This window comes from Nycticebus coucang, chromosome 17 (genome assembly GCF_027406575.1).
Source record: "Nycticebus coucang isolate mNycCou1 chromosome 17, mNycCou1.pri, whole genome shotgun sequence".
In the NCBI taxonomy this organism is placed as follows: domain Eukaryota; kingdom Metazoa; phylum Chordata; class Mammalia; order Primates; family Lorisidae; genus Nycticebus; species Nycticebus coucang.
Genome location: NC_069796.1, coordinates 46,147,042 through 46,172,669, shown reverse-complemented (window position 1 = coordinate 46,172,669; position 25,628 = coordinate 46,147,042). Strand labels below are relative to the sequence as shown.

The window sequence follows — 25,628 nt, the reverse complement described above, 5'->3', positions numbered from 1 at the left end:
CCACTCCATTGTATCAGCCAGTTGTTTTATTTCACATACATGGTGATTAGCTGCTCAGTTGAAAGGCAGGAAGGCAGCAGCCCTGCCTGGGCCTTGGTGTGGTCTTGTGGCCAACCCCTAGCCTAGTCCCACCAGCAGAGCAGCTCAGGGCTGTGTGCTGGGCTCCAGAGGAAGCCTGGCTCCCCAGTCTCCTCTGGTGCATTCCTCATAAACCACGGACATTTGCCAGTTTCTCATGGGCACAGAGACCTGATGATAGAAAAGATAAAAAATCATGACCAGAAATGGCTTTCCAGAAGTCCAAGAAAAACATTAGGACAGGAGCCATGGCTATCTTGTTTGCCTAATACAGTGCCTGGTGCTCATCAGAAACTGAATGAACTTAACATTGAATTAAAATTATAGCCAGCACTGAGCAGGTACAACATCCCAGGTGATGGGTCTTGGCGTGCCAGGCACTTCTTTCTAAGGTCTCACTTCTTTGTAGAGGCAGCATGACCAGCAGAGAAAGGCACAGACTCCAGAAATGCTCACCCGAGTCCCATCTCAGCTGTGGAACACTGTGAGATTTAAATGAGATAATGTGTGTCCGCACTTAGCTCTGCAGGAGCCTCATAAACATCTTGAAGTTTTGTGACTCATAGCAGTGGCGGTGACCAATTCCAGCTACTCTCACCAGAAGCTCATCCAAGCCCTGAGAGTCATCCTGGCTCTGCCTTCCTAAGTTCCCTGAACACACACTAAGTCACGTGTCATTCCTCCTCCTACATCGGTGACTTTCAACTGGTATGCCACAAAAAATTTTAAAGATAATTAGATTATTTTTGAAAGAAGTTCAAAGGATAGTAAATATATTCTTTTTTTACCCTTTTTTGGATCAACATAATGTAACTTTCCATGGAAGTTTGACTATGGGTTTAAGTGTGCCTTGGAACAAAAAAAGGTTGAAAAACTCTGACCTACATAGGCCAATCTCTTGGGTTCCTCTCTCGGACTCCACTGCCATTGCCCTGGTTTCAATGCCACTTACTCTTCTCTGAATAATGGAGCAGCTTCCCAGGTTTATTCCCACCTCCTCCTTGCCCTGACCCCCTCCAATCTGTTCTTCAAGTAGTGTTTCTGGGGTGCAAAGATGTCCCTGGCCTCCCTAAAACCTTCAATAGGTTCCATCCCTCTTAGGACGCTCCCAGCCTCACTCACCAGTCTGCTCACACCCTCTGCGCCACACATCCGTAATGCCACGTTTCCTCACCTCCAGCACTGCACACATTCCGTTATCTTTGCTGCAAGTATTTTTCACCCTCTTTTTCTCTGGCAACCCCCTATTCATCATGTAGGCCTCAGCTTTGGTTTAATTTTCCCTAGTAGGTCTTCTTTCATCCTGAACTCTGAGTGTAGTGGCCCTTCTAGGAGGTCCTGGTATTATCCACCATACGCTTACCAACGCACAGCAATGTTCTTGTTCCTTGTATGTTTCCTGTACTAGATCTCACCCTGTGTGAAGTCAAGGCCATTTCTAACATGTCTGTATGACTACTTGCTTATGCACAACTCCAACTTGTATATGCACCCCTAGCACCCAGCACAGAGTAATGCATAACAAATATTTATTGAGTAAATGCATGATTGAATGAATGAAAGAATATCAGCTTTCCAATCAGCAAGAAAGACCAATACAGCAGGAGACTGAGGACATTCGTTCTGGTGGCAAGAATGACATTTCTTACTGCTAAGTTCAATTCCTTGTCTGTATACTTGGTTGATGGGATTCCTTCAAGTTCAAATGATTTACTGCAGAGCATAGCTGTTATTTTTCAATATGCCAGTATCAGTGGTTGCCTAAAGAGCCAGGTTAGACAAAAGGGCAACAGTCTTATATTTTTAAATTTTCAAATCACTTTTGTAAACATTGATTCATAGCCTTTATATACCAGACCTGTGGGAGAGCGAGATGAGGAAACTAAGAGATGAAAAGTTGCAGTCGGATCTCAGATCTCCTTTCTGCTGCCTTCTGTATAATTAATATGGTCATTATCACAGCCCCAGTCTCCGAGGCCATATTGCTATAAAGCAGTGATTTGTAATTTGGAGTGTGGGAGGATCATTTTACCCCCCACCCCGGGGGATATTCTCCAGTGTCAGGAAACGTTTTGAATGATCATGACTGTAGTGAGAGGCAGACGTACTACTATTAAACACCTTACAATAGACAGGACAGTGCCCTCCCCTGCACAAACAATTAACCTATCCCTGAATGTCACAACAGGGCTGAGGTTGAGAAATCCGTCCATGAAGCAAAGCTCATAGACTGAAATGACAGGGGAATGTAAGTGTGTTGATCGCTCCAGACGAAGTCCACATGTAGATGACTGTTGAGTTCATACCCTATTTAAAGGCCTGAAATTTGAATTAGAAAATACCCTCTAGGCTGCTGCATATAGTGTGGACCTCCGGGGGAAGTCTGACTCCTTACCTCGAGAACAACAGGTAGAATATTTTCTCCACTGCTACCTCCTAAGAGATTTACCATTATGGCCTCTCAAAACCTAGGGGGAAATTGGGTTAAAAGTGTTTTCTAGAAAAGACATTAAACCCAATCTCTCAAATCCCATTTCTGTCCATCTAGGGAGTAGGCTACAGGTCAGAGAGCTAAGATCTTGCCACCTGCATTCATGGGCTGGGTTGCTATAAAATCCTCCAGCATTCCCCTCTATCCAAAAAGAAGCATTCTGGCTAATCCTGGGGAATGCTGCAATGCTAAAATAGATATCACAGTCAGAGAAATCCTTAAAAATATATTGTCACTCTATGAGCACAGTGATTCCTTTTCATAATACTCATGGTTTAATGAAAACGCAGAGCTGTCCTGGAAGGAAGCAGATAAGACAATTCCTTTTGAAGAACAGGGAGAACATTCTGGATTTACTGTGGAATGTTTTCTTCTTATAAAGGCTTTGAGGTATTACCATACTGAATAATTAGGCTGGGTTTTGTTCAGTTTGGTCGGGGGTGGGGGGGGCGTTGAAGTCCGCTATTTCCAAATGAACGCTCATTAGCAAATATCCCAAACATAGTAGTTGGAATCTGCTATATATATTTAAAATATGTTTTATAATTTAGAATAAACAGGGAAAAGAGTGGATCTGAGTTGTTTTAGTCAAACTGTTGCTTTTATTGCTCCCTCCTACCAGGATGCTCTGCCCACTGACATCTCCACATATTCAAATGTTCCCTGCCCATCGCCTCCAGGAAGTCTACTTGGAATCCATCTCAGTAGCCCCATTAGGTGTGAGACTTCCCTATTCTGTATGGCACCTGTTACTTTCATCTGGTCCTTCTGTAATATTTTATTGCTTAATTTCCTTCCTTCCTTTGTCTCCTTCCTCTCCTTTCTTACCTTCCTCACCTTTACATTAGGTTCCTGACACATTCATCTAACCCTGTAGTCTTTTTGGCACCCCATCCTGAGACTAGTAAACCTTCAACGCATCTTGGATCTCTGGAGGCACTGATGAGTAGGTGTGAGGATTTGGTTAGATTTGCCCTTCATGATCATGGTAGCATTGGCAAAGGCTTTCTTTCAAACAGGTCAGAAGTAAATTTTCCCAGTCCTAATCAAATGCCCACAAGTTCCAGTAAGTAAATACAGAAGTTTGGTCAAATTCTTGGTGCTCTGTCCTACACTAGACTGCAGGGGGGACAAAGTTAAGATCAACCCAGGAGCATGGCAGCGTTGGACAGCTTGGGGTCGGAGTGAATGAAAGCCTGCAAAAGGGTCTGAGCTTCTCTGCTTGCTTACAGTTGCCAATTTATTTAACCTGTCTGTGTAAATTTCCTCATCTGTAAACAGATGAGATAGTATATTTATTATAGATTTTTCAGGAGGATTAAATGAGATATTCTAGGTATAGTGCTTAGCAGAGTGACTAGATCCTAATAAGAATTCAGGTGAACTCAAAAATTTGTTGGTTGCTCTTTCTTTCTTTCTTTTTTTTTTTTTTACTTCAAATTAACATGAGGGTACAAATTTTTAGGTTACATTGTTCTCACTTTCAGTCATAAAGGGGGCATGTTATGCACACTCACAATGTGCGTATTAGGAGAGGTACCACCACATGCCCTCCTTCCTTCTGCCAAGCGTCCAGCCTCCCTCTACCCCCATACTAGATTATATTTGTGTTTCATTGTTCATATGAGCATGTAATTGTTTATGTATTGGTTTCGTATTAGTATTTAGTACATCGGATATTCATTTTTCCATTCTTACGATACTTTGCTAAAAAGAATGTATTTGAGCTCCATCCAGGTAAATGTAAAAGCTATAAAGTCTCCATCTTTTTTAAAGGCTGAATAGTATTCCATGGTATATATATATACCACAGTTTGTCAATCCATTCATGGGTTGATGGGCACTTAGTTTGCTTCTATGACTTGCCAATTATGAATTGAACCACAATAAACATTCTTTGTGGTAAAATGATTTTTGTTCTTCTGGAACAGTCATGTTACTACCATAGTCATCTGTCACTCACACACCAACAGGGATATGTTCTGAGAATGCATTGTTAAGTGATTTCATTGTTGTGTGAACATCACAGGATGTACAAACCTAGATGGCGTGGCCTACTGCACACCTAGGCTATGGCGTGCAGCCTAATGCTCCTGGGCTAAAACGTGTCCAACACATTCCTGTACTGAATACTGTAGGCAGTTGCAGTGCAGTAGGAAGTATTGTGTATCTAAACCTATAAAAGGTACAGTAAAAATACTGTTTTAGGCTTTTATGGTACCGCTGTCATATTTACAGCCCATCATCGACCAAAATATCTTTATGACGCATGACTGTATTATCCTCTATTAAAATAAAATTGTATTTCCATGACTCAGAACTAAAACAAAAGTAAAACCATTTTGCCTGACTTCTCTTTATAAATGAGGATATGTTACGTGTCTACTTTTTGTAGCTAGTTGGTAGAGAATTGGTATATGAGAATTGGTAGGAAAAACGCCTGGCTTTATTGTACTCTTCATTTAGTCTTTTCAATGAAAGCCCAAATCTTCCCTTGCGCCACTCTGGTTCTGTTTCTTCCCTTGCCACGTGGTCATGTCTGCTTTGCATGGAGCTGCCCTCTGTCCTCTGCAGTCTTATCTGTGGCTGCTCGCCTCCTCCTTGCTTTAGTCGTGTGCCAAGACAGCTGGCTCAGTAAGCGGTCCAGACTGCCAATCAAAAACACGACTCGAGTCCTCCCGAATGCTCTGGTAGGTCTGGGGATGCAACGGCTGAGCAAGGCAACACGATCTAGGCCCCCACTGAGCTTAGATTAAAGCAGTGAGGCAAACATTAAAGTGTTATTTTAAAAGTAATTATGCAGTTAATTAAATTAAAAGAGGGCATTGCTGTGAGGGTAAATTTCAGGCCACAGTGGGGCAGATAAGCGGGCCAAACCCATTTGTTGGCTGGCAACTTGTCTTTCCACCTCAGCTCAAATGTCATGTTCTCCAAGAAGCCTTAGCTGACCATTTCGGCAAAGAAGTCACTTTCTACCTCATGTCTCGTTTTATTTTCTTCATTCTACTTCTCACCATCTGAAATAATCTTTTTTTTTTTTTTTTGAGACAGAGTCTCACTATGTCATCCTCAGTAGTAGAGTGCCGTGGCATCACAGCTCACAGCAACCTCAAAGTCTTTGGGCTTAAGCAATTCTCTTACCTCAGCCTCCCAAGGAGCTGGGACTATAAGTGCCTGCCATAAGGCCCAGCTATTTTTTTTGTTTACTGTTATTATTGTTGTTGTTGCAGTTGCCTTTGTTGCTCTAGCTGGCCGGGTTTGAACCCACCAGCCTTGGTATTTGTGGCTGGTGCTGTTACCACTGTGCTATGGGCGCTGAGCCCATCTGAAATAATCTTCTTGGTATAAGGTTTACTTATTCATTGTCTAGGTCCCTCTTCAAGAATATAAATTTACTGAGCTAAACTTCGGTTTGTATTTACTGCTGGATCTCCACAACCTAAAAGAGTACCTGGCATTTACTAGCTGCTAGAAAGGCCATATTGTATCAGTGAATGGATGAACAACTTAACCACAAAGAGGGTCATTATTCTTTCAGATCAGAATCTGCTCAGCCGTGAATCTCACACATAGGCTTACAGAGTGTAGGAAGTGTGGTGGGAATCGTCAGAATCTCTTTATTCAGTTCAACTTGATTCAACGCAGTGCACATTTATTGAAATATGTTCCAGGCTGAAAACCTTGAACTCAGGATTCAGCTGTAAAAAGTCAAATTTCTACCCTCTTGCAACTTAGTGTCTGACCAGGGTGTCAGACACTAAATACCAATTGTTACAGTAATAGAATAGCATATTCATCTTGCCAGCCAAAATTCTAAGCACTTTACTGAAATACTTCACTTAATTCTTAACACAGCCACATGTTAGAAATAATTATTATACCAAGAGAAGAGCGCAGGTATTTTATGTGTCCTATTTACTATTGATTCCTTCACCCCGTGCGCAGTGCCTGACAGAAGTAGATGCTCAATAAATATGTTCCATGATAATGAGTGTTTTAAAGTGGGAGGATGGTATTTGGAAGACTATGGCAGGGGGATTAAACCTAATCTGAATCCTTAATAAACCTCTTCTGGAAATGTGGCATTTTATTTATGATTTGAAGAATGAATAGGAGTTTGATTGGTTTTTGTTTGTTTGTTTGTTTTAAGAGTGAAAACCTGGGCGGGTTGGTTTGTTTGTTGCCTTGAGAGTGAAAACCTGGCCAGGTTCACCCTGGTTGATCTTAAATAAGTGATTTCTCCCCACCCCAGGATTTAGTTTCTTTCTTGGGAAAATGAAAAACTAATGATGAAGCCTCCCCCAAGGAAAACTGTAAAAAACAGGTTAAAAGGGAATTATAAGGGGAACTTTCCCAAAAAACTTGGGCTTCCGTGAGAATTGCAACAGGCAGAGCGCCCATGCGGACAGGCAGCTGAGAGGACCCAAGTCTATTTATCCCAAGTAGGGGCTCCGGCTGAATTTGCAAGGGCAGCAGTGATTACTCCTTGTCTCCCAGGAGGTCAGTCTAAAGAAAATCTTGGAGCAGCTTAGTCTAGAGTACAGCACGCGAGAAAGTCCCAATTAATTGCTTTTTAAAAAATTTTTATCATTTGATGTTAGAACAAGACATGTGGAAATCATTGGTGGGGCGGGGCGGATTTCTTATCTCTGGACTCTGCTCTGCCAGACTCCAGGGACCTTCTCGCATGGCACCTAAAATGGGTCACATTTATCTTTCCTTCCTCCCAGGCTTCTGGTTTCCTTTTCATAGCCTTCTTTCTGCTCCTGGGCCCGCCTTCCAGGCACCTCTGCCTTGTCTGGCTTAGAGCATCCCTTCTCCATTCAGCTTCTCTCCTGGTGACCCTGCTCTTATCTGTGGTGGCATTAGGTGTACCAGAGACTAATTCCACTCATGGAGTTAATGACTGCTAATTCTTCATTCGCTATGCCTCTTAGTAAGATAATTGCCTTCTAACAGGAGCTCTTTGTAAATAATGCTTAATGCAAAAATGCAGATCTCTTCACATTGATCTTTTGGGGACTTAAGTTCTTTTCAGAGATCTAAAAAGATCTTTTCAAAGATCTTATGATCTTTTCATAGCCCCTATGAAGCTGTATTAAAATAGTTCATTAGTCTCTCTTTTTTTTTTTTTTTTTGAGACAGACTCTCACTCTGTTGCCCAGGATAGAGTGCCATGGCATAAGCCTACATCACAGCAACTTCAAACTCCTGAGTTCAAGCGATCCTCCTGCCTCAGCCTCCCAAGTAGCTGGGACTACAGGATCCCATCACAATGCCCAGCTAATTTTTCTATTTTTAGTAGAGATGAGATCATGCTCTTGCTAAGGCTGGTCTCAAACTCCTGAGTTCAAGGGATCCTCCCACCTCAGCCTCCCAGAATGCTAGGATTACAGGTGTGAGCTACCACACTTTCCAAGTCTGTCTGTCTGTCTCTCTCTCTCTCTCTCTCTTTTTTTCCCCAGACAGAATATGCACTCTTTTGGAGCATGGATAAGATCTTATATCCTCAGCTTAATGCCTGATATATCATCAGGGTGGCAACAAATTGTTGGATAAAAATAGGTGCATGATTTACGACAAGGAGATTTGGAAAACTTTCTGTTATCCAGACCTGTCAAGCCAAAGTGTGAAACAAGAAAACCTTAGTCTAGAGCAGTGATTCTCAACCTTCCTGAGGCCATGGTGTATATTCTTGTTACAAAGGGGTCGTGACCCACAGGTTGAGAACTGCTGATTTAGAGGTTCTTAGACTTTAAAGAATGAATCACCTTGTTACCCCCAGAGACTCTGAATCAACTGGCTTAGGGATTGTGAATTCTGTGTAAGCTCATTTGGTGATTCCAGCGCAGAAATGCTGGATCTCCTTCGGATGAATTATTGTATCCTCTCTGCTTGTTTTCTCTTCTGTAAAATGGGGCTGTTGAGAGAATCAAAGAAGAAAACCCGAAGGGGAAGCAACTCAAGCAGTGCAAGTGGTACAGTGCAAGTTACAGGCATCAGATGAACCCATCCGAGGAAATTTAAAATCTATTCTTTCTGCCTCTTGCCCATTATAATTTAGAGCCAGCCGTTTTAAATTTGGACTGGGGAAAATGTTTTCAATTGAGATCAGGAGTGATTTGGAGTGGCCTGTTTGGTACTCAGGTACTAGCTCCGTCAGTCTTTTTGCTTCTAATGGAGGAGATAGTTTTTCATTTGTTTTGTTCCATTTTTGCTTCGTTCTTTGAGGGTAACATCATCTTCACTGACTGGCTACCTACTGATGACTCAGAAGGTCACATATTAGCTAAGCGTCCACTATTTATCTAAGACTGAAATGCACGATTAAAGTTGAAGCATTTCTAGTCATAATTTCCATAATACCTTTGTTTGAATGATCTATTTTTCCTTTGATAGGCTCAATCTACTTCATGCTGTGAAAGACCTTCACAAAAAAGTATTTTGAAGATATCTCCCAGAAGCTTCCCTTGTACATATTGATACATCACTTAATCATCCATTAATTAATTAATATTTACTACCTACTTTGTGCCAGGTATTGGGCTAGGCACAAGGGATCCAAAAATGAATATGACATTGCTCTCTCCCTCAAGAAGTTTGTGATTTCATTGTTTAGATAAGATGGGTAAGTAACATAAAATATAAATTAGATAACATAAACACAGTAATGGACTGTGATTAAGGGCTGACACCGCTGTGATAGATAACAATAATTAAACTTAGAAAGCACTCACAATGCACTAGACACTGTATGAAACCCTTTATAGGAACCATTTATTTTGCCCTGAAGAATTTTGTTGGAGAGTCTATCATTATCTTCATTAGACCTATAATGAGACTTAGAGATGTTAAGTAAGTTGCCCAAGGTCACATGGTAAGTCAGTGTTAAAGGCAGGATTGAACCCTACCTGTCTAACTGCTGTCATACTTCAGCTGTCAGCGGGTTGCTGAATATATGGCCACAGAATCCCAAGAAGGCCAACAACAACAGGAATATTGGTGGTTTGTCAAGTGCATACCATATGCCAGATATTTCATGGCTATTGGCTCTTTTCTTTCAAGAATATATGAAGAAAACCTTGTTTCTCCATCTATAAAACACATTTTAAGCAAATTTTATAGACGGAGAAACTGAGACTCACAGGTGTTAAAGTTTTGCTCATGTCTGTCCAACCAGTAAGTGAATTTACTTGTATTCAAACTTTCTGTATTCAGATTGACCCCACAGCCCACTCTCCTTCCACTCTGCCTCACTGGTGACCTGAGGTTAGGCGTGAAGTATCTCTTGGGAAGACACATCTGGATATGCTCTTCTGTCATGAGTTTGAGATTGCCATGAACAGACCAGACCACGTAGACGCTGTCTAGCAGCGCCTTACCTGGGATGGCCTTATCATGCTGAGTCCCTGGGTCGAAGGTGGCATATGATTATCTGGGACTAAATGGCCTGGCCCTGCCAGCAGTTTGTCATCATGTCACAATAGTCCCAAAGTCAGGAAGGTGGCATATTGATGGATGATCTGGTTTCCATCAGCAGAGCCCTGCCCAGCAATACAATTACTTTGTGTCTGCTCAATCCTGAGCAGCCTCTTTCTCCAACACTAAACTTAAACATTTTTTGTGGAAAGAAGAGATTCTATAAAGGCTTAAGAATTACTCCATCAGATTTTCAAGCCATATATTTTTTTTAATTTTAAATCATATTTTTAAAAATCCCACTCAGGGGAATATTGGGCTTCTTTCACAGACATTTAAATTACTTCTTTGTGCCTCTGAATGCAGCTCATTTGCCTCTTTCTCTTTATCAGACACAGTAGTGTCTTTGACAGAATTTATTAATCCCAAACTGAAGCCCAGTGCTTGCTCGCCTTCCAGTGACAAGGCTTCCAAAATACTATTATGTCATGGGGCAGAACCAAACTATTCCCTGATCCCAAACTACTTGTATTTGGTGACTGGTCATGTCCTTTAATAATCTCTCTCTCTCTCTCCCTCCCTCTCTCTGTTGCTCTCATTTGAAATCTCAGTGAGAGTTTTGGTAAAGTTGTGTAATCCTTGGATCAACTTACTTTCCACGTGTTTTGTATGCCATCGGGGTACCTGGGCTGGTGAAGGGTTAGTTCTCTTGAGTTTAGCCTGTATTCTTGCACTGTGGCTTTATATTTGGACTATGGATAACTCAAAACTAAGTTACTGCTTCCCTATTAGAGCTGGTAACAAAAAAAAAAAAAAATACTGTCATGGAGCACAGAATCTGTCTGTGTTAGTCCTCTGTCACCAACCGCTCAACTCAGCTTTTGGCTTCACCTAAATGATAAATGGTCCTATTGTTTGGGCTTTCGTATTAAAAAAAGAGCACTAAATCTACATTGAGCCAGGACAGAGACCCATTTCATTGCACTGTACTTTAATATTCCTGAGATCCACGGTGTACGGGGGCTCCTTTTCACAGCCGGCTCTCTCCAGGGTGGAACACTATGCTGTCTTTGTTTCATCTGATCTTTGAGCTAAATAAGAGATGGTCACTTATCCTCAGTACTCCCATATCCTGCTGGGTTTCTCTTGCTAAAAGAGAAACTGACCACATGGGAAAAGGTAGAGGTTTCAGGCAGAGCATTTCAGTGTGTGTTTACAGGCAGGACTGACTTACTCAGCAAATCCTGCTCAGAGGAGCTTCAGCCAATGAAGAGGCTATATCCCGGCTTGCTTGGGGGCTTCTGAGTTTGAGCTGCATGCAGAAATGTAAGGCAGTGCTTCCTGGCGCTGATGGCAAAATGGGACCCATCTCCAGTTATTCCTCGGGCTCCCCAGCTATGCAGATCTGGGAGAGAACCTACATAAACATATTGGTGATGTAGCCAGCTTGAAGGGCCGAGAGAATCCTTATGGATTCAGGAGATTGGTTTTTTTTTTAGATTTTTATTTTTTATTTGGAAGATGAAATGCTTCTCTCGTTACCTGCCTTACATCTTCAGACCTCCGAACACCATCCTTTCCTCCAGCTGCCACACAGAAGGTACAGACCAGAGAGGGAGAGTGTCTGGGTGGGTGGGAAAGTGGGCTCCTGTCTGACTGCCCACAGGTTTTGCTGATGCTGCTCTCTGTAGCTACTACATGACTGCCGTTCCTGGCAAAAGCTTGTATCTGACAGACTTAGATCCGCTTTTAAAATCACTCTGTCTTGTACAAGGAAAAGGAAGTATTTTCTGAAGAGCACGATAACGTTGTAAAGGTAATCTCAAAGCTGACACAGCTGATTAGGAAATAATTCAGAAATGTTTTGCCAATTTCCCTTGTTTTCATTTGACATGCAAACAAGTCATTGGAACTAACGTTAAGCAAACAAAAATTTCAGTAGATGCTGCCACGTCCATCTATCCGAGCTCTCTGTTTTCTCACTGTCTGTTTAATAACTTGGTGCATGCCCAAGAAAGCAATTAGCAACATAGAATCAGCTCGGTACATCATGATTGGAGTGTTGATGGTTCGATTGGTTCACTTGGAGTCTGTACTTGGGTTACAGGGTGGTAAGAACACAGCTGAGTTTCAGCACTTGCAGGAAATGTGGTTTGTGAGGGTCCTGAGTTAATGCTTTAAAGAGAAGTTAATGCTTTAAAGAAGCTGAAGCTGTATGCATTTCCCTGGTCCTGTGTTTTGGGGGGATCTCCGCTGCAGGGTGTTCTAGCCTAAGGTGATATGCATCCTCGCGTGTGTGTGCCTCGTAAACATTCTGGTAGTTCCCCTTCAACTACGCACGGCAGGATTCAATATTTCTATAGTCAGAAGCCAGGTATGCACCTTCTGTATAGGATTTGCCTGTTTCTTTAGGTTTGCTATGTCCTAGAAAAAGAGTGATTTCAAGAAAAGCAATGGGCTAGACATTCTGCAACCTTAAGGATTATCCTGCAACAGCACTTGATTGAAGTAAGGCTGAGGGTAGTGGACGCCACCTCAGGTCCAGCCACACTCTGCTGGGACGGAGCTGGTGACCAGCCTGTTCTGAAAACCCACACTTGTCTCTTATCCTCAGAGTATGAGCCTGGAATTGGGAGTTGTGTAAATAAAATGAGAAGCATACATTTTACTCTAGGATGATTCCCAGTGTCCCCAGAAAAAGGCAATAGACTTTTGGGATCCCCCTCGAATTGAGACCGAGGATGGTATTTTTTCATAGACATTGATAACTCATAGATATTTTACAGTTATATATTTCCTTTGAAAATTCATTTAGTGGCTAAAGGAAATGGCCCATTGAAAAATCTTTTTTTGCCATGGAGAGAAACCTAGTATTTGTATATATTGACGGGAGAGGAAGGATGAAAGAGTGACATAGACTGAAGTCTCCAGGAGAACTTCCCAAACACCAACAACCTAAGCCCACGCTGGAAGCTGCCCAGCTACTTCTGTGCTGCTTGGTCCCTCTGCCCTCTCCTCCCAGCTTGGACTTTAAGAACCTAAACAGTTGGTTCCATTCATTGCTGTTTCGTATATTAATCAAACTAGATATCTTACATCAGATACACAAAAACAGCACTACACTGAGAACTTTTTAAAGTATTTTTTGTAATCAAATGTAACTGTTTTATTTTTCCATGTTTTTATTTTATTTAATTGAAAAAGTGGAGAATGAATCACTTGTGAACATCTCTGTGAAAGTCAAATAAACTTAATAAAGCCACGGGGTTTATTAGCAGCTGTCAAATATTAATATCATGGAGGGGGCCCTGGGGGTAATGGACAAGGCATGAGCAGATAGCTAGCAAGCACTCCAAGTCCCTTACCTGCTCTATAAGCAAACTTATTTATAATGTGGAAATAAAAAGACCTACTTCTATGGAGATTGAGAATTAAATGCGATAATTAGATAAATAAAGTTCTTCCTAAAGTTCAGTAGGTGATAAGTTCTCTCCGTTGGTGAGTCCCTTGCCCACACGTTTTCTTGTATATCTACATTTTATTATGCTGTCTTAAGCAATGGGTGCCTTCCTCACTGTGTCACAAAAAAACTAGTCACAATTATTTAAAATTTGTCTGAGGAGAAAAATATGTCAGAATGAGCCTGAGTTTGTGTTTTATGTGTCTCTGTGTTTGTATGATTAGTAATCACGTTATCCTGGAAAAATTCATGTCCTTCTGGAAAAATTGTGGCTGTAAACTCCATGTTTTATTTTATTTAATTGAAAAAGTGGAGAATGAATAACTTGTGGACATCTCTGTGAAAGTCAAATAAATACAAATGACCTGCACAATTTCCATAAGAGCAGTTCTAGGATAAATTCAGGAGTTTCAACAACATTTGGGCTTTTTTTTTTTTAATTAAATCATAGCTGTGTACATTAATGCAATCATGGAGTATAATGTGCTGGTTTTATATACAATTTGAAATATTTTCATTAAGCTGGTTAACATAACCTTCATGGCATTTTCTTACTTATTGTGCTAAGACATTTATATTCTACATTTAGTAAGTTTCACATGTACCCTTGTAAGATGCACTGTAGGCGTGGTCCCACCAATTACCCTCCCTCCACCCATCCTGCCCCCTGCCCGCCTCTCCCTTTCCCCTTTTCCCATATTCTTGGGCTATAATTGGGTGATAGCTTTCATATGAAAGCTATAAATTTGTTTGATAGTAGGGCTGAGTACATTGGGCTTCTTATGGGACAGAACCACCCCACTTAGAAGACTCGGGTTGTCTTCCCAACTTTGTTTTGACATTGCTTTTTCAATGTAGAGAGATCTTAGGCTTTGAATCCTAGCTCTGGTACATGTCAGTTGAGGAATGCTGGGTGATTATTTAACCTGTCTGAGCCTCAGTTTTCTCATTTGTAAAATATGGGTAATCATATCCATAGGATGGTTGCAAAGAAATATATTCAGAATGCCATACACAGGGTAATAATAATAGTGATGATAATAATAATCAGCCTTTACTCATACTGTACTTACTTATCTGAATACATTATATATTGTAACTCATTTTTATATAGGGCAAATCACCAACATGTGGTTCATAAATATTAGTTTGGTTTATTTTTCTCCTCTTCTCACTCACTCTCAGCCCTCAAGCCTGTTTTTTCACCCATCAGATGGAGATTTGGCAGATATCTCCATGGAGCAGTCAGAATGATTTTTTAAAATATGAGCACCCCACCCCTTCAAACACAAACACACTCACATTTATAACCTCTCAATGGTTTCTCCTGGCCTTCGGGGCCCTGTGTGCTCTGACCTTTGCCTGGCTTTCCTACCTGCTCTCAAAGGTACCCCACCTTGCGTGACCTCCAGAGACACTGGCCCTTCTTTGGTTCCTCAACATGTTCTCTCCAACCATAGACATGTGGGACACTTCTCTTCCCCCTCTGCCCCATTGCCGTGTTAATGCCAGCCTTCAACTCTCAGCTCCAGCTAAGGAGCAATCCCAGACCCTCAGCTGCTCAGAGCTCTTAAAGAGCTGGGTTCTTAGTCTAGCACTTATTCTTGCTTGTTGTTATGAATAAGTAGATGTGACTGTTTTAATATCTGTCCCCCCGTGCCCCCCGCTACCCTGAAAGCTTCATGGGGGCAGGAGCCATGCACAATTTTACTCTCTATGGTACTTCCAGCACTAGGAAGTAATAGGTATGTGATAAATTTTTGTTATTTTTGTTGAATGAAAGATGGCAAATACCGAGGCTGTTGTGTGGATAGATTTTAAAACCATATGTAAAAAACATTGCCAAAAGTATGCCCTCCTACAAAAACTCAAGTTGTGTTAGTCATTGTGCGTTAGGGAGCGTTCCGTAGCCATATTTTAAGGGACCAGTATGACCACAAGGCTCTTTTTTAACTTGAAATAAGAGGACACAAACAGAAACAAGGGCACCAACAATGCTGATGTATAATTAGAGTTTTGAGAAGATGATTGAACTGTCTTTTCCTCTTTGTGGACCTCATTTAGGGAGAACATAACTCCCTCCCCCTTGATAGGGAAGGATTCATCGATGAAAATGGTATCTGAATTGTAAAAACAAAATCTCCATCACAGCCCAAAAAAAAGAAAAAATTGTTTTCAATGTAAGGCAGGAGAAGCAAAAACCCAGAGGAATGAGCATGAGGTAGTCACTAAAGTATAAGGAACCTTGCCCGGTCCTGTGCAGTGGACCTTTTTTTGTTATCTAAAAAAATCCATAGGGGCACTTTCTTTTCCTAAAGGGACGAGGGTAATATGCCTCGCCACATGCGCTGCCTTTCCTTAAACCATCTCAGTCTCACTTCCATGCGGCAAACCCCTACTCATCCTTGAGAACTCAGCTCCAGTCAAGTCTTTCGAGGAAGACTTCAACAACTCCAAAAATGGAGCTGCTGTGATGAGTCACACAAACCACAGTAAAAGTGGGAAGAAGAAATGAGAAGCGGCAGCTTCGGCACACAAAGCCAGTGTGCTCAGGGCTGCGCCCGACCATCTCCTTTGCTCCTCACAGCCCTTGCTAAACACCTGTCTCTTGCTAAACACCATCACCTCCATTTTAGAGATGGGGAAATGGACTCAGACAGAAATTGCCCAGAGCCACGGTTAGCAAAGCGGCAGAGCCAAGATTCAAATTCAAACTATTTGGATTCTAAAATCAGTGCACTTAAACTACGCACTGCACTGCAGGCTTCCTGCTGAGTGTCGGAGGGAGGACGGCCTTCAGGTTACGTGGGAGCAGTCTGGTTACGTACGTGTCTGTCTTCTGCTTGGCCAGGAGCAACTTGGGCACAGGGATTCTGTTGTGTTCTTCAGTCTGCATCCTGGTTTAGCACAGAGCTCAACTTAGAGTAGATGCTCAAGGAATACTTCTTTTTTTTTTTTTTTTTTTTGTTGTTGTTGTTGTATTTTTTCTTTCTTTTTTTTAATTAAATCATAACTGTATACATTGATATGATCATGGGGCATCATACACTCGCTTCATAGACCACTTGACACATTTTTATCACAATGGTTAACATAGCCTTTCCGGCGTTATCTCAGTTACCGTGCCAAAACATTTACATTCTACATTTACCAAGTTTCACAAATACCCCTGTAAGATGCACCACAGGTGTGATCCCACCGATCCCCCTCCCTCTACCCACCACCCCCCCTCCCTTTCCCACTTCCCCCTATTGTTAGGTTGTAACTGGGTTATAGCTTTCATGTGAGAGCCCCAAATTAGTTTCATAGTAGGGCTGAGTACATTGGGTACTTTTTCTTCCATTCTTGAGATACTTTACTAAGAAGAATATGTTCCAGCTCCATCCATGTAAACATGAAAGAGGTAAAGTCTCCATCTTTCTTTAAGGCTGCATAGTATTCCATGGTGTACATATACCACAATTTATTAATCCATTCGTGAATCGATGGGCACTTGGGCTTTTTCCACGACTTAGCAATTATGAATTGGGCTGCAATAAACATTCTGGTACAAATATCTTTGTTATGTTGTGATTTTTGGTCTTCTGGGTATATGCCCAGCAGAGGGATTACAGGATTGAATGGCAGATCTATTTTTAGATCTCTGAGTGTTCTCCATATATCTTTCCAAAAGGAATGTATTAATTTGCATTCCCACCAGCAGTGCAGAAGTGTTCCCTTTTCTCCACATCCACGCCAACATCTCTGGTCTTGAGATTTTGTGATATAGGAATATTTCTTAAATGAAGGAGTGAATGGGAGAGTAAGTGAACGAACTCCCCTACATTCCATCACTCATGCTCCTTCAAGAAGAAGAAATATCTTAAAGCAGAATGTTTTCTGATGACACCCAAAAGCAGGCATGCTGTACATCTACACATGTACGTGAAGGAAAAATGCATGTTTGTTCTGATTATTATATTATAAATAATAGTACAATAATAAGTAAAACTTAACACTATTTGCAAGACACAATTCTACCTTATGTGTATATGAATGTAGGTATTGCTGGGTGTGTATGTTTGTGTTTGCATACGTGTGTGTATTCCTCACAAAAATCCAATGGGTAAATACTGTTATCATCCTCATTTATAAGTGAGAAAACCAAGTCACAGAGAAGTCAAGTGGCTAGTCTAGGGTTACACAGCTGTTAAATGCAAGGGCTATGATTAGAACCCATGCAATCTGGTTCCAGGGTGCATGTTAAGAAAGGATTCGTTACTATATTTGGGGCCTTTTTCATATTTATGTTATTCTTATTTTTCATGCTTTTAGAAGTCTCTTCTCAGTCCCTTCCACATATTTAGAACCAACAGATTCTTTGTAGCCCACATCATATGCACCTCGTCCCACAGCTTCCCCTGACTACTCATTTTCTCTTGCATCTTACAAATGTACACCCACATTTTAAAGTCTTTCCCAAAAGCACATTGTGTTTCTCTGTAACATGGAAATAGTAATACTCACCTCAAGGGGTTATTGCAAGGATTAAGTGAGACAAAACCTTACATGGTTCGATATTGCTTTATGTCTGAAATACACTTTTTGAATTTTATGAGCAGTGGTTGAATGGTTCCGGCTCTCATCTAAGGCCAACCTTCTTCTTGAGCTGGATCCCATGCCCTCTCCCTGCTCGAGCACATCCCACCTGGGCCTGTCCCACTCTGTCAGCACCGGGCTTGTCCTCTCTACAGGAGCATGTTCTCGGCCCACAAACACTGTAAGTCATCTCACTTTAGATATTGATCTCATGAGCCTGTGTCTTCCTTCAGCTATTGCCCCATTCCATTACCCTTTTCAGAAAAATGCCTTGACAGAGTCCTCTACACCCACTGTCACCACCTCCTCTCCTCTGATTCACTCTTCTTTCCATCACTCCACCAACATTGCTCTCATGAGAGTCGCCAGTGACCACCATGGGGCCAAGTGTAGTCATCTTCTTCCTCTGTACACCACAGCTCTCAGCCTCACTGACTGACACTTGATGGCTGCTTCCTTCCTGAAGGAGTTCCTTGTATTGGCCTCAAGTCCCTCTCTGTTTCCTGTGTTCCCTTCTCCCTCACTGGCCAGCCCTTCCCAGCTTTCCCTGCTGGTTCTCTACCATCTTCTTGAACTGTAAATATTGGAGCCTAGGGCTCAGTCCTCTTCTTAACTTGCACTTGCTTCCAGGTGACCTTGTTCAGTCCCCTATTCTTGAATATCATATATTTAATTTATATATATCTTCAATTCCAACCTCTCTCCTAAAATGCAGAATTATACATCCAGTTGCCTACCCAACATTTCCTTTAGATGCACAGTAGCAATCTCAAAACAGAGGTCCTGATTCCCCTCCTAAAAAGACCATGTTTGTTCAGAATTCTTTTCCAGCTCAGGAAGCAAGATAGAATTCCATTCTTCTCTCTACTCAAACCAAAAACCTTGGAGTCATCTCATTTTCCTTCTCTCTCTCACATCCTTCTTCCAACTCTGTGGTAAATCCTCTGGGTTTAACCTCCTAAAAATATCCAGAATCCAATCACATCTTATCACATCCATCACTCAAATGTTTCCTCATCAGAGAATCCTTTCCTGGTCTTCCTATCTAAAATATCACACACATGTACTCATTCCCTCTGCCCCAACATATCCCAGCCCAAAAACCCTGTTACTTTTATCTTTTTTTATTTCTCCTTCATGGCACTTATCTTTACCTGACCTGTTATAAACCCATTCACTTATTCATTGCCTATTCTTTACCCCTGTAGAATGTAAGCCACATGAAAGCAAAGGCTTTCTCTGTTCTGTTCATTCCTATATGTCTGGTAGCCAGAACAATTTCTAACACATAGTAGCCACGTAATAAATATTTGTGGATTGATGAATGGATGTATGAATGAATGTTTATAGGAAGTCTTAGTAAAAAAGTAGGGAAAATGGGCTCTGAAACCTGACAAACTAGAGTTCTAATCTCAGCTCATAATTACCTGCTGGATGACCTTCCATTACTCAACTGGTTTATTTTCTTCTCTCACAGTAATATATCAAAGTATTATTGTGAGAGTGAACAAAATAATGTTGTAGCATAATGTCTGTGAATAATCAGTGAATGGGGCATCGTATTATTTCTTTTTTATTTCTTTTGACACGGTGACAGTCACAAATAAGCCTTAGTAGTCCTATGTTGATTGATTTGTTTTTTACCTGTCTGTGTAGATTACAGGCTCATTACATGTCAAGTTCTGTACTCAACACATTATTGTCACTGCCTCACATAAATCTCACAAAAATGCCACAAGATAAGTACTACTCATTTTTTCTCATTTTACAGATAGGAAAACAAGGCACAGGATGGTTTAGTAACTTATGCAAAACCACACAGTTAAAACATGGTAGGTCATGGTTTGCACTCAGACTGTCTAGCTCCAGGGTTCGGGTGCTCATCCACCCCACAATACTGCCTGCAATATTTCAGCACACAGGCAATTAAAAGATGAAAAGGACTCATCCCTATTTTAAGAAGCTATAGTCTAGCCAGTGTGAGACAGGCATATGCACAACTCTTACCAATGTGTGTTAACCCTGGATCTGTATGAGAATTATCTGTATTCACCATTGCCCTACTAAATCAGATTGCCTAGAAGCAGGCCACAGGAATCCTAGTTTTGAAGGTTCCCCAAGTGAGTTTTTTGTGCATTCAGAGGTGGCAACTTAACAATAGTCAGAGTAGAGGAATCTACCGAAAGCTCAAGGGAAGGGTTTTGAGAGAAAAAATTGATCACCTAGGTCTTTCTAAAATGACAGAGTAAATCCTACAGCTGGAGACAGGTTACTTTTGGTCAAAGCTTCTGATGTTTGCAAGAAAAGTGGCTTCCCTAAGAAAAATCAATGTCATTGTCAACCATTTAGGAAGTCACTGGAACTCTACTGAGTGTTTATTTGCTTCCAAGTAGCTGTGAATTTTCAGGAGATCATGTTCAGGTATTGGCTAAACCATTCAAGTTCTTGGGTTTGATGTTGACACCTATGACAAAGGGGGAAATCATGCATATATTAGAGTTGCTTTGGTGGGTAAATGTGGTAATGTATACTGTGTATATAGTGTGGCCCCCAGTACAAACTAAGAGCTCCATGAAAGTTAGCTATTATTATCAATATTCTGGATATTACAATCGCCAAGATGTGGAAACAATCCAAGTGTCCATCAACCCATGATTGACAAATCAACCAACTGTGATATATGTAGACCATGGAGTACTGTTAGGTCATAAAAAAGGATGGAGACTTTACATCTTTTGCACTTACCTGGAGGGAGTTGAAACACATTCTTCTTAGTAAAGTATCACAAGAAAGGAAAAGCAAGTATGCCGTGCACTCCATACTAATATGAAACTGATGTATAAACAACCACACACACACAAAAAAGGAAAGCACATGTATGTACCAGTGAAGGGGAGGGAGGGAGTGAAAGGGAAAGAGGAGGAGGGAGGGTAATTGGCAAGTTCTCACTTAATGTGCACAATATTAGGGTATACAGCAGGCCCCCTGGGTGAAGGGCTCAACAACAACTTGAACTTTACCTTAGAAATGAAAACAATGTAACCTAAACATTTGCACCCTCATAATAATCTGAAATTGAAAAAAATACTCTGCATAATAGTAGAGGCCCCAGAAATCAGTTCTTGGCCTGTGTGTGCTTTGATACAATGTGGTGATTGGGAAGAGTCCTGGGCTTGCCGGCCAGAGACCTCGATTCCAGTCCTCTTCTGACACTGACTTGGGCAATTGGTTAAGCCTGCTTGGAGTCTATGATGGGGATATGATAAAACTTGGTGATGAGGATGCCAGATTAAGTGGTACGTGCTTTGTGAAGTATGTCCCCTTCTTGAATCTTCCCACATTAAACTAGAAGTTGGATGGTGACCCATGTTCAGGAGTTCCTAATAAAATCCATAAGGAACTCAGTAGCTGATAAGAAAGAGAGAGGACAGGAATTCAAGTTGAATGAAAACCAAATGAGCACCCAGTACTCACTCTGTATTATCCTGTGGAGATAATTATCACAACAATGCTGCCTATTATTATCCATACTTTAAAGGTGAAAAAACTGAGAGAGAGGACTGGTGAGATGAAGTAGTTAGCTGAAAACGTCTTTGGCTTTGGAATCAGATCAATGAGAGTTCCAATTATAACTAAAGTTATTTTTCCTCTGAAAACCTGCTTTTTCAACTTTAAGAAGGAAGTGCTTCTTTTTCATGTTAATTATAAGTATTAAAGGCAATGAATGGAACATGCCTGGAGCCACCTAGGAGAGGGTACCTGTTAACTTACTCTGACAGCATCTTTTTCCAGGTCTTACCAGCGTGACACCAAGCTTGTCCAATTGCAAATCCTGGGTTCCTCCCACTTTACCGGCTTCCCAACATAAAAAGCTCTTCTTTGTATTCTTTGATTCTTTCAACCTACAATCACTTTCACTTGTGTTTGCCTGTAACATACACTGGTCAATGCTGTTTTGATTTGTGTTTCTGGATCCATTTTTTGTGCCCCAAGGCAATTACTTCATTTTGACTCAATTTTATAAATCTAATAGAAAAATCACCGGCAGTGAAATCATTGCCATCGTTAGAGAGACTGGCCCATTAGTTTTCTGAGTCATTGTTTCTTCTCTGGCAGATTGAGCTAGGAGAAAAGATGGGCTGAAAGGGCCGAGGCCTTTATCTTCACAAGTGTCTGCAAAAGCACAGTTAGTAGGAAAAGCAAACAGGAGGCAAATAAATAAATGGCTTCAAAGATGTGATGAAACCCTGCTCTGAATCTTATTGTTGATACACGGAATAACACTTTTTGGGAAATTTTAGGAGCATATGCAATAGTCAGTAAACCTCCTTGCAAGTAAAATTATGCATCTATGTATTTATTTATTTAAAAAATACAAATAGACATCAGTATTATGTGTCAGATGTCAGCTGGGTGATGGGTTCACAGGCGTAAAAATAGATGTGGTTCCTGGAGTTATGGAAGGCGAATTAATCTAATGGGTTGATACACATTGTGACAAATGCTGCATGGGACAAGGTCTGATGGGCTTTTGTTATGCACAGAAGATCAGGGTAGCTTCCCTAAAGAGGTGTCTCCAGAGCAAAGGGAGAGGAAAAAATAGGACTTTTCAGGTGAAGAAGAGTATGTTTGCAAGGCCTACTCAATCAGAAAGCCATGGTGGATGCCAGATGCCAGATTCTGGAGGAAAGTCAGTCTCTAGCACAGAGACCAGGAAAGGGCATGATGGAAAATGAGGCTATGGAGCAATGTAGTCCCTGTGTGACTCTGTGACATGAACTGTGGAGTTTTTTCCTTAAACTAAAGAGTATAAATTTTGAAAAAACTGATCATATTTCTCAAATTGTGGTATGAGAAGGTGTGACAATAAACTAGAGGGGCTGAGGACAGATGGACACTGCTTAACGGTGAGGCTGTGTTTGATTTCGACACTGTGGGAGGGTCAGAGAGAACATTTCCACATGACCAGGAGGCAGAGCCCACTGCACACCAAGGCTACGTGGTACAGTCTGTGCTCCTGGGCTATAAACCTGGACAACATGTTACTGTCCTGAATATTGCAGGCAGTTGTAACACAATGACACGATGGTATTTATATCAAAACATATCTAAACATAGAAAAGGTACAGTAAAAATTATGGCATGAAAATCTATGGAAGGAAGCACTACCATATCTGCTGTCCATTATTGATCAAAGTGTCATAGTGTGGTGTATGACTGTATTATTTTTTCTTTTACATGCAGTCTTGCTGCGTTACCAAGGCTAGAGTGCAGTGGTGCAATCATAGCTCACTGCAGCTTGGAACTCCTGTGCTCAAATGATCCTCCTATTTCAGCCTCCTGAATAGCTGAGACTGTAGATGAGTGTCACCATGCCGGGCTAATTTTTTATCTTCTTTGTAGAGATGGGGTTCTTGCTGCGTTGCCCAGGCTGGTCTTGAACTCCTGACCTCAAGCTATCCTCCCACCTCAGCCTCCCCAAATGCTGGGATTATAGGCATGAGCCATAGCACCCAGCCACATGATTTTACTTTAGGGAGAAGGAGACATCGACAGAAATACGTGGTCTCTAAAAATAGCCCTTACTGCTACATTACAATAGTAGACTTGTAGATGGCTCTGTGCATGCCCCAAATTCCTGAATGTCTGATTGTATCTGAATAGGACAGTCATATGAACATGGAAACCTGCCCATCATCTTGATGTACAAAGCAATTTTTATTCTCAGTGAGCAATGGCAGGAACACGCTATGCTCTGTTTGGAAGAGGCAGTGAACATTCCAGGCATAGGAGCAAGTTTGCTCTTCCAGACACAGCACTTGCAAAGCAGGATATTTAGAAGAAAAAGAAAAGCTGTCTTAGGCCAGAACCACTAAGAGTGTTTTCATATCATATTTATTCAGCAAGATATAGCTGCTGCGTCACAGCCTCTAGATAGAAGTGTGCATCTGCTCAGCTCTGCCTATTCATATATAAACTGCAAGGTGACCCTCTCAAGGGAGAGTTGACCAAAAGTCAGTCTTGTGAGTGAAGATTAGGAAGGCACGTCTATGTTAAGTAATTATCCCACTGTTCATGGTCCTGTAACCCGGGTGACAGGCTGGGTAAGCACATGGGTGGGAACCCTCACTGTACAATCCTGCAGGACCTTCCCAGGTATCATGAACCAACAAAGGCAGGACACTGGCTATTGTCAATTTGTAAATGTAAGCTCTGCCTAAAGGCAACACAACCCAGTTAAAAAAAGACACTGGGCGAAAAAAAAAAAAAAAAAGACACTGGGCAAGCAAAGCCAAGCCAGCCCAGGCCTGTAAGCCGCCCAATCCTATCGTATTGGAAAGAGTCATAGAATTTGGAAGAAACTTCTGAAACCATCTATGCCAGGCACTCACAGGGTCCCTGGGCCTCCTTGTGACAGTCCTGACATTCCTGACAAGATAGTGATGGAGAACCCCCTCCCTCCCAAACCAGGCCATTCTGGATAATGCCAACTATGCCTAGGTCTTTAAGTTGAGATGAAATCTATTTCTTAGGACTAAGAATAAGAAATCTGAGACCTGGCTCGGTGCCTATAGCTCAAACAGCTAAGGCGCCAGGCACATATACCAGAGGAGGCGGGTTCAAATCCAGCCCGGGCCTGCCAAACAACAATGACAACTACAATCAAAAAATAGCCAGGCATTGTGGCAGGCGCTTGTAGTCCCAGCTACTTGGGAGGCCGAGGCAAAAGAATGGCTTAAGCCTAGGAGTTGGAGGTTGCTGTGAGCTGTGATGCAACGACACTCTATCCAGGGTGACAGCTTGATGCTTTGTCTCAAAAAAAAGAAAAAAGAAATCTGAGGCCTTTTCCACAAGAACAGAATGCAAGAGAATGAGGAGGGTTTTCACGGCTGTATAGCCTAGAAATTTCAAGTTCCTTCAAGTAGCCTATGACTGTACCTATGGTTAGGGTGATAGCAAGGAGTGTTTAGATGCCAAGCCCTAAGAGTTTTAATGTATTAGCTCCTTATTTAATAGTAATATAAATATTATAAGATATATTGAATAAGTTAGCTTCATTAGCATGGTCAAGAGAAATGTTTGTTATCTCCATTTTACAGATGTGAACATGGAGGCCCAGAGAGGTAGCTAACTGACCCAGAGTCATATAGTTAGCAAGCAGCAGAAGTGGGATTTGACCCCAGGTAGGCTGGCTCTGGTCTCCCACCTCTGATGGGGAAGGAAAGCATAGGCTTTGTTGTCACAGTCTTGCTCTTAGATCCAAGCCCCCAAACTCTCACTGGCCGACTGACTGCCTCTAGCTAAGCCTCTGTAAGATGATGGTTATGAGCCTTACCTCAGTACGGTTGTGATATTACATAAAATAATGTGTGTGAAGCATCAGCACTGTGCCTTGTATATATATACTGGGCACTCAATACAAAAGACTGATTAAATAATGCTGGGCCTAGCAGCCCATGCCTGTCATCCCAGCACTCTAGGAGGTGGAGGCAGGTGGATTGCTCAGCTCATGAGTTCAAGACCAGCCTGAGTAGGAGCAAGACCCCTGTCTCTACTAAAAGTAGAAAAACTAGGGAGGCATCCTGGGGGTGGGGTGGGGGG

At 41.7% G+C, this 25,628-nt stretch overlaps 1 protein-coding gene across 6 annotated transcripts in view; it reads left to right on the top strand.

Moving 5' to 3' along the window:
- Positions 1-25,628, top strand: part of PPP2R2B (protein phosphatase 2 regulatory subunit Bbeta) — a 527,754-nt gene that overhangs the window by 16,593 nt on the left and 485,533 nt on the right. For 2 of the 6 annotated variants that reach the window (XM_053566002.1, XM_053566000.1), the window contains exon 1: positions 11,279-11,588. The exons of 3 other annotated variants lie outside the window; for them this stretch is intronic. Coding sequence is in view for 1 of the 3 variants with exons in the window: in XM_053565997.1 (XP_053421972.1) it covers positions 11,510-11,588 (79 nt within the window). In the remaining 2 variants the exon portion in view is untranslated. Of the gene's footprint in view, positions 1-11,115; positions 11,589-25,628 lie in introns of those variants that run through there. One more of the 6 variants, XM_053565997.1, reaches the window with a different exon arrangement.